The 14,367-nt window shown below is 37.7% G+C and overlaps 3 protein-coding genes across 4 annotated transcripts; 2 read left to right on the top strand and 1 right to left on the bottom strand.

Moving 5' to 3' along the window:
* On the bottom strand, window positions 552-2,470 carry LOC105171169. Its single transcript, XM_011092194.2, has 2 exons — window positions 2,197-2,470; window positions 552-1,239 (listed from the first exon to the last, which is right to left on the bottom strand). Exon 2 carries the CDS (start codon window positions 1,236-1,238, stop codon window positions 552-554), a length of 687 nt encoding a protein of 228 aa, XP_011090496.1. The 5' UTR covers window position 1,239; window positions 2,197-2,470.
* LOC105171086 (uncharacterized protein YMR315W) lies at window positions 3,539-7,074 on the top strand. Of its 2 annotated transcripts, none has more exons than XM_020696550.1 (12): window positions 3,539-3,840; window positions 4,102-4,242; window positions 4,626-4,674; window positions 4,911-4,928; window positions 5,048-5,163; window positions 5,247-5,360; window positions 5,549-5,599; window positions 6,100-6,188; window positions 6,278-6,338; window positions 6,427-6,504; window positions 6,593-6,703; window positions 6,756-7,074. In XM_020696550.1, exons 1-12 carry the CDS (start codon window positions 3,721-3,723, stop codon window positions 6,903-6,905), a joined length of 1,098 nt encoding a protein of 365 aa, XP_020552209.1. In that variant the 5' UTR covers window positions 3,539-3,720; the 3' UTR covers window positions 6,906-7,074. The 2 variants fall into 2 exon arrangements, with proteins under 2 accessions (XP_020552209.1, XP_011090402.1); XM_011092100.2 differs by having other exon boundaries at window positions 3,544-3,840; window positions 6,777-7,074.
* On the top strand, window positions 10,262-13,738 carry LOC105171085 (ETHYLENE INSENSITIVE 3-like 3 protein). The gene is made up of 2 exons (XM_011092099.2): window positions 10,262-10,716; window positions 11,281-13,738. The coding sequence occupies exons 1-2, from the start codon at window positions 10,682-10,684 to the stop codon at window positions 13,286-13,288; spliced, it is 2,043 nt and encodes a 680-aa protein (XP_011090401.1). The 5' UTR covers window positions 10,262-10,681; the 3' UTR covers window positions 13,289-13,738.

The raw sequence follows: 14,367 nt of genomic DNA, 5'->3' as shown, positions 1-14,367 counted from the left end.
TCGAACCATCTGGTAAATGGATGAAGTGAGGAGTAGCAGGTTTAGCAAATGAATGAAAAGATGCAATGTTCGCACATACATGATTGGTAGCCCCCGTGTCAATGATCCAAGAGCTTAAACCAATACCAGTTGGCTTAGCGGTATTACCTGCAAACTCCTCTTCAAATTGTACAAAGTTTGCGTGGCTAGTGATAGGATCCGAGGGAGCATTCACCTTTGTCAACAGCTGAATCAATTGAGTCATCATTCTCGTGGCATTGTCCGGCACTCCTTCATCTTTAACATCAATATTAGCTGTAAAAGCTCTCCCCTTTTTCTTCTTTTCATTGAGCGATTTATACCAATCAGGTATTCCGTGCAACTGGAAGCAAGTGTCCTGCCCATGTCCGGGTTTGCGACAATGTGAACAAACCACAGTTCGTCTTTCTGCTGCAGTAATCCGCTGTCTTTGTGCATATTTTCCATCATCTCTCTTACTGCCTTTAGAGAATAGTTGATAGGCTACATTATTGGTGTTCATTTCCATGGAAGTGTGTATCATTCTCTGTTGTTCAACAGCATAAACTATTGAAAAAGCTTTCTCTACGGTCGAGCATGAGAATCTGACTGCGTTCGTTGCTAAAAACCTCATGAAGCCCCATGAGAAACTGCATTAATTGCGTCAGTGAAGCAAGTTGATCAATCTCCTCATTAATCCCACAAGTACATCCTCCACACTTACACCTCGGTGGAGGAGCCAAGCAATTAAGCTCATTCCAGAGTTTCGTGACCTTTGTCAAGTAGGCGGTAAGGCTCAAATCCTGCTGAGCGACCGAAGAGAGCTCCCTCTGCAACTGGTATATTAAAGGTCCATTGCTTCGTCCGTATCGCGCCTGCACTGCTAGCCAAAGTTCACGCGAGGTGCTGCAGTACATGAAGGACTCTACTATGTCCTTCGACATGGAGTTCCAAAGCCATGAAGTGACCATCAAATCGACACGCCTCCACTGCTCAAAAATAAGTGAACCAGGAGCTGGTTTTGAGAACGAACCGTCTATGAAGCCTAGCTTCATTTTCGTTCCAAGAGATACATATACTGCTCGCTGCCACACCAAAAAATTCGTACCATCTAGCGGCGAAGATGTTAACGCCAGCTGCGAATGCTCAGAAGGATGAATGAAAAGCATGTCCTTCTCGTACTGAGACGATGCTTCACCTGTTCTGTGTCCCATAGTCGACGAGGCTGCTTCATCCGCCATTCTGAATCAAAATCAATAAGGTATGCAATCACTGCAATGAGGTAACCCAGAGACCTTCACGTAGAAGGCTCTGATACCATGTTAGAAACCTCACAAAACATCAAAAGTTTGCTGAGTGTGGACGAGAAGAAAGCGAGAAGAAGACTCTGTTTCATAGCTGAAAAATATCAGACTGTATTACATCAAATATGGTTCGAACTTGTGTTTAAATACAGAGACTTCAACTGACTCATAACCGTCTACAACTACCTAACTGACTCAGCTATGACGTGGACCAATCATCCGCAGAATAAATGACGTGTATGCCACATAACAAATACAACACAGAAATAGAAGAAGCGTGTAATGAATGACACGCTTCTACCCGGCATCAAACAGAAAGGAATCAGCAACTTCATCATCATCTTCTTTGCTGAGTTCTGTATCAGCAAAGGCAGCAGTGGCAGCAGCAGAGGAAGCAGCAGGTACTGGAGATTTCAAGGATGTAGCATTCTCAACAATTTTCCCACCCCCAAAATACAGTGTAGTAAATATAATTAAATCAATTAATTATAATATACCTGAAAAGAAGGTTTATCACTGAACTTATTTAAAAAATCTTATAAGTTGAAATATCTTATTAGATATTTTTAGAGTTTATTATTATATGTTAAATTTGATTTTAAAAATAAGTTTTGAAAGTATTTGAATAAAGTAAAATAATGAGGCTTGTAAGATATTAGAAATAAGGGAAAATCTAATCAAGGTGTCTTCAGTTTATAACTTTATATTCATATATAGCTAAAAACCAACGACAAAGAACACCTTATACAGGGTCTTCTCATCACCCACATAACACCACCTTGTGAACTAATTAGTCGCATTCAGTACACTGTAAATCACTGAACCAGTACCAAAAGAAGAGCAAAATTAAAATTAAACAAACGAGAATGTAATAAATAAGCGAGTAGAAGCATACCTCGAAAATTACAGTAGAAGGTAAATTAGGAAGTGCAGAATTATGGCAGACTAAAGTAGACATGCAAATGCAGCAACTCCTTCCGAGCTGAAGTTGAACAATAAAGCTGATAAAAATGCTTTTGTGAATACTGCATGAAAGCGAATTGAGGTGTGTGTTGGTGATGGGGATTATATAAATATATAGCGTAGGAGGAGCCGAGGTACAGATGCCCAAAGAAGAAGAAAATAAGGAGACAGGTGGGCATGCATGTTGCCAAATGTATGTAGGTAGGTTGCAGCACTGGGAATTATTAAAATTAGGAGTTGTGGGGGAATATTGTTGAGCAGTAAATGTCACACTTGTGTTCGGGGAGGGGAATATTTACATGTTGGTAGGAATGTAGATGATACGAAATGATGTTATTAAGTGGTAAGAGGTGGAGAGTAGTGAAGGAAGCAGCCCATGCATGTGAGATGATGAGCAACCATGTTACGTGAAGTAGGAGAGCGAGAGCGAGAGCGAGACAACCTAATGTTAGAATCCGTTTTTATTAATTCTCGTTGATGTCCAAGAAGTATGCCTGGCCCAAGATGGAATTGAACTTGGGTGTAGGCCCAAAGATGGGAGAAGACTCTGAACTTGAAGCCCTTAGAAAGAAGGTCCCTATCCCTATCCCATCCCTAAGCCCAAGAGAGAAAGTTAGTTTGGTAGCCAACTAAGCACCAGCACGCCCTGTACATAAGTGGCAAGAGGCCTTTCGGTCCGAGATCTGCCCAAATTCCCAACCTCGCTTGGATTTGTCACGAGCGAGATAGCCTCCATAGAAAAATATACTAGCGATGAATGATGATTGAGCGAGATAGCACCACCATTTCTAAACGCTTTGCTGCCTAATTTTCCAAACATTCTTCTTGTAATTTGTTTTTCTATTTCCTCTCTCCAACTATCACATCTTCTTTCACGTGTTTCTTTTTCCTTTCTAGTCCTTAATTTAAGGTGCATTACATGAATCTAAAATTGAAAAAAGAATTTTAATTGGCTTTATTTTATTTTTTTTATATTCATCAATATTTGGTAAATATAATTTAAAATTGTTTTTAAATATCAAATATATACATAATTTAAAATTAAAGTTTTTAATATTTTTTAACTTTAGAATTATTTAAAAAGCATCAAAAAAATTATTATTGGGAATTTAAATTCCATATATTTTCAATACTTACAATACTAAGTAATTCATCTACTATAAATCTCTTAATTTAATCCAAAAATATTTATGTACATACCTGACACTAAACTAAGATTATGTTTCCTACTCTGCTGACTGTTCATGGTAAGAAGAAAAGTTGGGCGCGACAAAGTGCCAAAACATCAAAATCAGATGAATGGAGAATTCTTGAATTACTAAATAAATGACCGGTTGACCCACAACAGTAACAATCATCCATGGAAAAGAAGAACTGCAGCACGAAATTCAGTTGAGTTGATTGAATCATCAAATTTCAGATATAGTACTCCATAGTTATTACACTTGAGTTTTCAATGGCACCACCCCAGATAGCCATACTTGGAGCCGGCATCTTTGTCAAGACCGAGTACATTCCTAGATTGTCTGAGATTCCTGATCTTTTCGTTCTCAAGGCCATCTGGAGCCGCACTGAGGTGGATTCCCTCCACTAATTCTTTGTTTGTTGATCGTATTCTTGGAAGAACAACTAAAACTGGAAAATTCTAGGAGGGTTTTCTCTCAAACTCGTGTTTGTGAATTTTGCAGTTCGTTTAAGTTGAATAAGAATCTGAGCTGGGTGCAATACATGCTGTTGCTCTATTTTGCAAGATTGTTTTATATGTATATATATATATATACATATATTATACTTTACTGTTCTGTAATTTTGGGATAATATGAGAATCAGTGTATAGGAATCGGCCAGAGGAGCAGTTGATATTGCTAAGAAATTCTTTCCGAGGGTGGAATGCAAATGGGGTGATGCGGGTCTTAATGAGATCATTCAAGACGCTTCCATTGTTGCTGTGCTTGTGGTTCTTGCTGCTCAATTTCAGGTATCCTCTCTTGTCTGTTTCTCCCTCACTCTGTGTTTTTGTGTTTTAGGCTGTTGTTATGTGAGGCTATCATCGGACATTGCTCTAATATTTCATTGGCCTTTATTATGGATCAGAAAGAAAATGTATTTGTATAGTGTGTTTAAGAAAAGGGTGACAAAAAGTTTAGGTCTTTATGTATAAATAATCTAAAAAAAGAAGATGGAAAAATACATCTAGAAAGACAATGGTGGCCAAAGAACCATACCATTCAATTGCTTCTACAAGAATCTGTAGGTGTGGCAGTTGCAATTTTTGCATTTTTCTGTTCCAATAATTTGCATTCCTAGGATATTCACTTCAAAGTTTCCAATCATCATTCACAATCGAACTTGTTCTTGCAGGTGGATTTATCATTGAAGTTGCTGAGGAGTGGAAAACATGTTCTTCAGGGTAATTGAACGTAACGTGTGAATGAAAAGAAGAAAAGTTCTTTCAACATAATTGAAACTAAATTTTAGTTCACACTTGCAGCATCAGAAACCTTGCGCTCTTGTCTGCTGCTGAATTAATGCTTTTCTTAATACTATGTTCTTACTAGGTTATACATTTGAAGTTCTCTTGTTTCTCACATGTTGTAAACTAACAATTTCTTCTGTGCGTATGTTTGTGTTGTTTGGATTATGAAGAGAAACCAGCAGCATCTTGTAAGTATAACAAATTGGAATTCTTATGTATAGTTCTAACTTTCATGAGAGAGAATATAATATGCTACTATAGACATGGAGAATCATTTAGCAATTGATTAGCTATCTCATTTCTTCAGCCATTAACGAGGTGAAAACTGCATTGTCAAGCTATAATTCTCTTAGCACCAGTTTGCCTCGTCAACCAATTTGGGCAATTGCTGAAAATTACCGATTTGAACCTGCTATTCTGGAGGTACTGGATTCTCCTGCTTTTGGCTTATATGGTTACTTGATGACTATGATTCCTTTTTTAATAAGATTATTCGGCACTGACAGGGCAAAAAGCTCATGCCTGATATAGGAGATTTGGTAAATTTTCAAATTCTCGTGGAAGCTCCTATGAATAGCTCGAATCCCTACTTCTCAAGTTCTTGGAGACACAACTTTACTGTGAGTACAATTTCCAGAAATCTTATTTTGGTCATATTCAGAAATTAACCAGAATTTTAGAGAAGTATTTGCATAGTGAACGTACAGCGGTATGGTATAAGTGATCATTGTTATTTCCATACTTTGTGCTGTTTATGTTAACCGAACCAGCAATCTAGTCTATTGCTAAAACTTTGCTGTTTTGGTAGGGGGGTTACATTCTAGACATGGGAGTGCATTTTGTTGCAGTATTGAGGATGGTGAGTTTTTCTTTTACTGTATTACCTACAGTTGAATATTTTTGCTGCCGTGTCTTTTAAGACATACATGTGTGTCTAGGATTGAACTATCCAGTGATCTGAAACAGCTGAAGATGTTGATTCTTTTATGCTTGTTTAGATAATAAGGTAATTGAAACATGCGAATTTGATAGATTGGTAAAAGAGAAGCATCATTTGGCATCGATACGCATCGTCTTCATTGACACTGACTGCTCAATATGATAAATTCAGGGGTTTCTGGAACATTTATTTACTAGTTCCCCCGTCTACCTAGAACTGAAGGTGGATCACTGAACCTTTTACATCAGAAACCATTTTTCCGTGGAATCTCCAATGTTTAGCCACGTTAAAATAGCGCAGAGTCTGTCAAGAAAAACCAAAGCTGGTGAAACAATGAATCTTTCATAAAAAAAGTCCCATCCCAACATGCATTTATTTCCATCTCGAGATTTATATAATTCTTACTTTTACAAACACAGCTTGCAGGATGTGAGGTAACTTCAGTCTCAGCCATGACTTCTCATGTGGACACCACTTTGCCGCCACCTGATAGCATGTCGTCAATAATGTAAGTTTCTGAACCATAGTCTTGGTCTTCAAGTTATTATATCTTTATAAAGTTGAACTCAAAAGCACACTTTTCTTCCTCCCGTTAAGTCAACTGGAGAATGGGCGTTGTGGAGTCTTAGTAGCTAGTTTACCCGGCAAAACATTGAAGGTATGAAATATGAACAAATCTTAATTCCTCTACATTGTAATGTCGATTTACAACAGTTAAGCACATCCCTACTGTTTCTTCCCAGTAGATCTTCCATCGTTTCGTGGGTGTAAAGGGAACGCTGCAAATTGATGTCGAAAATAGAGAAGGGAAGTTTGGATACTCTGTAAGTTGCATATTCCAATCTCCTACTTTCAAATTCTCCATCACAAATATACCGACTACCGAAACATAACAGGTTGCCCTTTAAAAAGGTTTCCCTGTTTACGGCTGACGGGCAAACCAAGAACTCCTACTACCCCTTCAGAGGCGTGACCGAAGAGCTCAAAACCTTTTTTAACGTTGTTTCACTGGCAACTGAAAAGGTAGTGCAATTTGGATGCAACGGTTATTTTGTTTATTCATACTTCCCCTCAGCCTGGGCCTTTTTCTTCGCAGAAAGACTTGACCTTCCGAGCTGAACCTCGCCTTTCTGTTATTGAAGGCGCCCGAGATGTTGCCGTCATAGAAGCAATTCTCGAATCTGGGAACAAGCAGGGGGCTCTTGTCCAAGTGAACAAATTTTAGTTTGAAGTTATGGGTTCAGCTGTTGTTGGCTGCCATGTGAGTAGCATGTAATGTAACATTCTTTAATATGAGATGGGGCACAAAAACATTACTACAATATGCAATAAATGTTTGGGGATCTTGTAATGAAGAACTATCTTTCTTGAAGAGTGTACTATGTTTGTGTCCTTGTCTGGTTTCTGCCTGAATATTGCTTCTGAGTCGTATGTAAAAAGAGGAAATTCAGAAGTAAAAATAGATTTCAACCACTTACTTGACTAAAACCCCAGTAACTAATCAATTATGCCACTTCTGTTAAAAGGCAAATTTTAATTAGGGTCGAATTTGATTGAATCAAAATTGATTATATGGTAATTTGTTACGTGATTGGTGTATAGTTAAAGAAAAAAAGAGATCAATTACATGGTAAGTGTGATATATTTATTAAATAATTGGTTTAATTCGACTAGACCTAAATAAAAATTTTCTTGAGGTAGCAATAATTATAAAAAAAATTGTAAGGATATAATAGTTAATTATAACAATAAAGTAGGCTCACCACAATCATAGACACACACCAGGACACATAACATTTTTAACTCCCTTCCATACATACCCCAATCATTTACTTAAAAGTGGGGACTGGACTATCTATATTTTATTATTTACGGATGCGAGCATTTTGGTCGGCTCATTTATTTTTTACCTACCATTTTATTTTTGAAAAATTGTAAAAAATCTCAAGGTAAACTCATCAGGACCAGAAATTTTATCATCTACAGTGTCAAACAAAGCCAATTTTATTTTAGAAATCATCACAGGATATAACGTGATATTGGCATCCTATCGTGCCTTACTCGATTCCTTGATTTATCACATCTGGCGTGAGCGTAATCTTCGACGTTTTGATGGGAGCCATCGTGATTCACGGACTTAATTTTGTATAACATATTACAACATGCAATAGGCCTAAAGTCCGCTACACGTGAAGGGTTATGGACCTTAGGAATAAGAGCCAAGAATGTGGCATTCACCTGCTTCAGAAGTTAGTACATGCGCACTTTATCGTTTATGGTGGATTCCTTGGTCTATCGAGGAATCCTACTAGTTGATGCTTGTTGTACTGTACTTATGTACCCCATTTACTTAATGAAATTTACATTTACTGGAAAAAAATTGATCCTATAAGTATATAAACGTGGAAAGTATTGGACTGACAATTTTAATTTAATGACAATTTCAATCCTTTTAGCCAAAATTACCCAAAAATTAGTCGGATAAATTGGGGCTTAAGGTTCAGACTACCAACTAATCTCAACTTAAAACGTGGCATCTTACGTGATTGATGATGTGTTGAGGGGCGGGCCACTTTGTCTTCTTCGTCGATTTTCCGATCACCCATTCAGCCCATGGCATCGGAACTCCACCAAAAATTTCGCCACCCTCCAACGATCCTAACACACCATCTCCCATATATTTCATCACTCTTCGGCCACATCTCACTCACTCCTCCTCCTTGCCAACTTCCACCATGGACTCAGCTCTGCCAAACCTCCTCTCCACATCCATACCTCATGCCATGTCAACAACTATGTAAGACACCATGCATTTAAGTTGAGACAACTGTCAACTGTAAGACACCATGCATTTAAGTTGAGACAACTGTCAACCAGAACCCCAAGCCCCCTTTTTCGGCTAATTTTAAGGTAATTTTGATCTAAAAGATCAATATTGCAACTAAATTAAAATTTACAGGACTAAAATTAACAGACCAATTCTTACAGGATTAATTTTGCTGCACATACCGGATCAATTTTGTAGTTTATAAACAAATATTTTATTTCACTTATTTATTATATAATTTCTCACTTTTCCACTATTGTAAACATTTAAGAAAAATTCAAATCCTTTCAAACTTCAAAATGATTTCAAGAAAAGGAAAGAAACATTGCTAAAAAAATTCATAAACTCCAAATTTGCAAGTCCCATACTGGAATACGTATTTTAAGTTATTTTTGTTTACAAAAACATGCATTTAATTCGTAAACATAGCATTTACTCTTTTTACACTATCGAATATATCCTTACTGCTAATTAATATAATCCGACAACACACAAATATAAAAATTTAATGTTTTTTTCCCATTCGAACATTTAAAGTATTTTAAAATGAATCACTCATCACTGTCAGATTTGCATCAAATGTTTTAAAAGGCAATATCTACGCGTTACTTTTACCACATCAATAATTATTTTACTTTTGTCTTAAATATATAAACAAAACTAAAATTATTTCTCATCATATTATTTATTTTTCTTGTTGGCAACCAGAAGAAGACAAAAATCTTGATAAGTGTTCTATATTGGTGGGGGAAGAGGCAGCTGCTAAGTGCTATCCACATCCATTGTATCTAGACACCTCCAACCTCATCTGCCCATCTTTCCCATTCATCTCTATAATTCTCTACACACTTCATTATTTGTTCTCTTCTCAATTGCTCTATTTATAAAAATATTGATGTAATTATAATTACCACTTCAAATATATACATATGTAATTGGATTGAAATCCGTTGATATGTAGGTGTTGATCTGCTATACTAGTTAGGTAAAATTACATTTTTAATTCTATAAAATAGGAATTTGCACCTCTCGTTCCGTACTTTATGAAATTAATAAATATTTTATATCTCATCAGAATTAAAAAAGACGTTGCAAATACAGTTTATTAGACTCTAAGACCATATCTACTGCGTCGATTGCCTCAAATTTAGTGTGTAGATGAGCACTAATAGATTAGTAGATAGAAAATGTGTTTGTAAGAGCATGAATGAAGATTGTGATTCCAAAATTCTATCAACATGAGGCCCCCAATACCATATTTACTTGGATTACAATTGTTGTATGTATGTATGCAAATTCCTATTCCTATTCCTATTCCTATTCCTTCTTCTTTGTAATAATTTGATCCATCTCATAATAAATAAATAAATTAATTAAATTTTGTGATTATACCAAAACTTGTTGACAATCTAAAAATATTTTGATGGTGGGATTGTATAATACGTTATAATGTGGTGATGATTGAATTATGAAAATGGTATGATTAATTGCAAACTCAATTTTGACTTTACTCATAATGATTTATTTGCATTCACTTTTCTTGGGGAATTTGATTTTATGAATTCGATTTAGTCAAAAGTTGTAATATTTAGCAAAAATCTAAGCTCTTAGATTTTCTAGATAAATTTAAAGACTAAAATACCCTTGAATAAATCTAAAATTTGTATCAAGTTTTTAGGTGTCCAAGTTTTTATCATTTGAGTTGCGAAGCAGATGATTGCAGCTCTGTCTTTGCCTTTTTTGGCCCTTTGGTAAATCTTTCGGCCGCCCATTCATCTCCCCTTGATTCCGTGGTTGACGCTTACACGGGCGACTCGCTTCTCTTCTGTGATTATCTTGCAGTTCTTACTTTATTGAACGATAGTCGCAATCATCGTTGTCACGATTTTAGCTTCGTTTTTACAGAATTGGATATGAATTCCGCACTGACGCACAGAGTCTCTCCCCACTCTCTCTCTCTCTCTCTCTCGGCCGTACGCCCACAGCCCACCACAAATTCGCCTATGCTAAGACGAATACATTTCCCCTAATTTTTAACTATTTTTTCATCTTCTTTTGATTTTCATTTTCTACCCGTTTTTAAATTTTCTTTTTTTGGTTTGGTTTATTTAGCCTATTACAAGATCCTCCAAATTCTCGATAGGGTTTTCGGACAGATACAGCATCGTTGTGGCATGGCTGTGATGGAAGATATAGGAGTTGATATCAGGTCTGATTGCTTTCTTTAATTGTACAAAAAATGATTTTCTTTTTGGTTATTCTGCTTCTTGTATTTTCTGTCCTTTTCGGTGGAACGCCTAGTTGAATGTATAAGGATCTGATAAGTTGGTTATGTTGTGAGAAGAATTTGGGTTTTGATAAATTTTCCCAAGTGGAGTTATGGTTTGTTCTTAACGAACTTATATGGGCCTCGCCTTATTTTCGAGTTGGTGTCATAGAAGGATCACATCTTGGTAACCGAGATGATCAATTTGCTTATTGCTTTTACCAATTTCTATATTTTTTTAATTATTAGTTTTGCTTAGGATTTCACGACGAAACATGAGGTTTTGTAATCTCCTTAGGACCTTAGCGTCGTACATTGTGTGGAGTTTATATTCGTGCTTTTTCTGAACATTGACTGGCCCTTTAATCGAATTATAGGCGGGGAAGAGTTTGTGTTGAATTCTGCATTCTTTCTTTTCTTTTTCATTTTCTTTTTTTTGGATTAATCGTTTGCAAATATTTTTCGGCTCAATTCCTGTTGCATTGACGGTGATATATCGTGCAACAGTTCGGATATTGATGTTGATGAGATAAGAGGTGATGATAATATAGAGGACAAAGATGTTAGTGATGAGGAGATTGAGGCAGAAGAATTGGAGAAGAGAATGTGGAAGGACCGTGTCAAGCTCAAGAGGATCAAGGAAAGGCAGAAGCTTGCTATTCAGCAAGCTGCAGAGAAGCAGAAGGCTAAGTCCACCACGGATCAGGCACGTCGGAAGAAGATGGCACGGGCTCAAGATGGCATTTTGAAGTACATGTTAAAGCTCATGGAAGTCTGCAAGGCTCGAGGATTCGTGTATGGTATTATTCCGGAAAAGGGTAAGCCCGTTAGCGGTGCATCAGATAATATAAGGGCTTGGTGGAAAGAAAAGGTGAAGTTCGACAAAAATGGCCCTGCGGCTATCGCTAAATATGAGGCTGAGTGCCTTTCCAGGGGAGATGGAGGTAGTAATCTCAACAGCAATTCGCAAAGCGTCCTTCAAGACTTACAAGATGCTACGTTGGGATCACTTCTATCTTCCTTGATGCAACACTGTGATCCCCCCCAGAGAAAGTATCCCCTGGAGAAGGGAATTCCGCCACCTTGGTGGCCAACAGGGAATGAGGAATGGTGGATGAGATTGGGTTTACCCAAGGGTCAGACGCCTCCATATAAGAAGCCTCACGATCTGAAAAAGATGTGGAAAGTCGGGGTGCTAACTGCTGTTATAAAGCACATGTCACCTGATATTGCAAAGATCAGGAGACTAATCAGGCAGTCAAAGTGTTTACAGGATAAGATGACTGCAAAAGAAAGCTCAATATGGTTAGGTGTTTTGAGCCGGGAGGAAGCCTTTGTTCAGCAACCATGCAGTGATAATGGTTCATCTGGCATTAGTGAGACTCCTTCGAAAGGTCGTGGAAATAAGAGGAAAGCTTCTGTTGAAAGTGATAGTGATTATGATGTCGATGGTGTTGATAATGGCCTGGGATCTGTTTCATCTAAAGATGATAGGAGAAATCAATCTGCAGATGTAGTACCTCTTGAGCCTCTGGTTCATGTAGCACCAAAGTCAGTCAAAGGCAAAAAGCATGTAAATGAGCGCCCAAGGAAAGTCAAGCACCAAAAATTAAGCTCTGCTAAACAACTGGCAGTTCTTTCTTTGAATGAGCATCCACAGGATAATCCTGATGACATAGTGATGGATGTAAATCACGATAATGTACAGATTGCTGGATTCTTGATGAACGAGAGCCACCAAGAAAAAGACGGAATAACAGCCATGAGGCCTCAGGATAATGCTCAAGAAGAACCCTGCTTAGTAGAACCTAATTTTAACCTTTTCTGCTCCATTCCTTCTTCAAACGCTGTCCCCATTAGGAATGTTCCCCAAGATAATGAACACTTACCTTATGCAGTGGCTCAAAGTACTGACATGGTGCCCCATGTTTCCAATGCGATACCTCAAGATTCTCAGTTGCATAGCAGGCTGCCACCCTCTAAATTGCACGAAAAAACTCAAAGCTCTCTGTATCACGGACTTCATGAGTCTGGGTTGCGTCATGGACCCCAAAATGCTGTATGGCAACCTGGACCTCAAGATCCAATGCTGCCTCAGGGAGCTCAAAATCCTGGGTTCCACCATGGATCGACTTATCACTATTATAATCAAACTGCTGTTGGTTCAAGTCATAAAGTACAGCAGTCGGAAACAGCATTCAATGAGATGCAGTACGGACCAGAGGATTCGAGATTCCATTTACCAGAGTTACCTAGAAATGAAAATGATATTACTCAAGGAGGTTTCCCACCATTTGTGAAAGATGCATTTCCACATGAGCCAGATAGGCCGGTCGATGCCCAGTTTCCATCTCCTCTCAATAGCTTGTCACCCGATTTACCAGGTTACAGTCCCTTTAGTCTTCAATTCGATGGCACAAGTTCGTTAGATACTGGTGACTTCGACTTTGTTGTTGACGATAATTCGGCTGATGACAATAACTTTGCTGAACTGATGAAGTACTTTGCCTCATAAGCTGTGGTTGGCAGTGATTCAGCCCATCCGAGTGTCGTATGTTTCATAACTGAAGTTATATTTTTCTTCGGAATGCACATGTCCCCTCAAATTTATGTATATGCTATTAGATTTTCTGTGATACCGATTTTGTAGGGGCAAGAAAAAACGCTTTTTGATTCAGGCAGATGAGTCTTTGCCTCTCAGCTGAATACTTTGCTGGTTAGGTAAAAATCTTTCTGATGCCAGCTGTGAACTTAATCTGTTATTATCTTCTTTTTCCTAAGCTATTCAGCTGCAAGCTTAATTAGCTTTATCATCATTCTTTGGGCCATGATTGGCCCTACCGGTTGTACTGTTATGACCCCATGGCGGGCACATGTAAATGAGTAGATTTGCTGGATTGACAAAAGACGCAAGGTGGTATTTTTTCGGTTCCAATCAATACACAATTTACTAAAGTCTGGAATATATGAATGTTAATGTTTTTTGTTCTTGTTAAAACTCCTCGAGTTGCTACATGAAGCTAAAAGTGCTTTTTAGGTGAATTAAATTGCTAAGTTGAGAATCTTGGTATTGTTCTCTTGCATTTTTGGTCTATGGCTTAGACAATTGATGGATGGTGGTTGGGGGAGACTGAATTTTCGCAGTTAAAAGTTGATTGACATCCATACTATTTAGAGAAGCACTGGGCTTGAACAACTACATCTTGTGCTCTTAATGCCATCATATGCTAAGGCTATATCTTATTTGCCGTTAAACTTCATGTGATCTAATTTTGTATGGATTTTGAACTCGTGAGGTTGGATGGGTATGGTTTCGTCGTGTTGTATGTGAAACATTCAGATGGAGTGGATGTGTTGTTATCCCTTAACCCTTTTAATGCAATGGTGTATTCATATTCTCTTTACCAGAAAGCAGCACATGCCTTAAAAGTAATTCCAAGTTTGGAGGATACATGCAAGTTAGAAATAAGGTAGTGAGAACATCCGCAGACTACAGAGCCTGCATCATCTCATTTGAAATCCAACCTTGTCACCATGGATTGATTAGTCCGCCATCATTTTCTGATATCTATTCTGGATAATTCTTGTCCAGAA

The sequence above is a fragment of the Sesamum indicum genome, linkage group LG9 (genome assembly GCF_000512975.1).
Source record: "Sesamum indicum cultivar Zhongzhi No. 13 linkage group LG9, S_indicum_v1.0, whole genome shotgun sequence".
Taxonomy (NCBI): Eukaryota; Viridiplantae; Streptophyta; class Magnoliopsida; order Lamiales; family Pedaliaceae; genus Sesamum; species Sesamum indicum.
This window is presented reverse-complemented; position numbering and strand designations above follow the sequence as displayed.

Bases quoted from the DNA above. Each gene is read 5' to 3' on its own strand.
- LOC105171169 (XM_011092194.2), bottom strand. From the start codon at position 1,238: ATGGCGGATGAAGCAGCCTCGTCGACTATGGGACACAGAACAGGTGAA.
- LOC105171086 (XM_020696550.1), top strand. From the start codon at position 3,721: ATGGCACCACCCCAGATAGCCATACTTGGAGCCGGCATCTTTGTCAAG. The intron at 5,600-6,099 runs GTGAGTTTTTCT...TTACAAACACAG, and splicing joins TTGTTGCAGTATTGAGGATG to CTTGCAGGATGTGAGGTAAC. The intron at 6,339-6,426 runs GTATGAAATATG...TCTTCCCAGTAG, and splicing joins TACCCGGCAAAACATTGAAG to ATCTTCCATCGTTTCGTGGG.
- LOC105171085 (XM_011092099.2), top strand. From the start codon at position 10,682: ATGGCTGTGATGGAAGATATAGGAGTTGATATCAG. The intron at 10,717-11,280 runs GTCTGATTGCTT...ATCGTGCAACAG, and splicing joins GATATAGGAGTTGATATCAG to TTCGGATATTGATGTTGATG.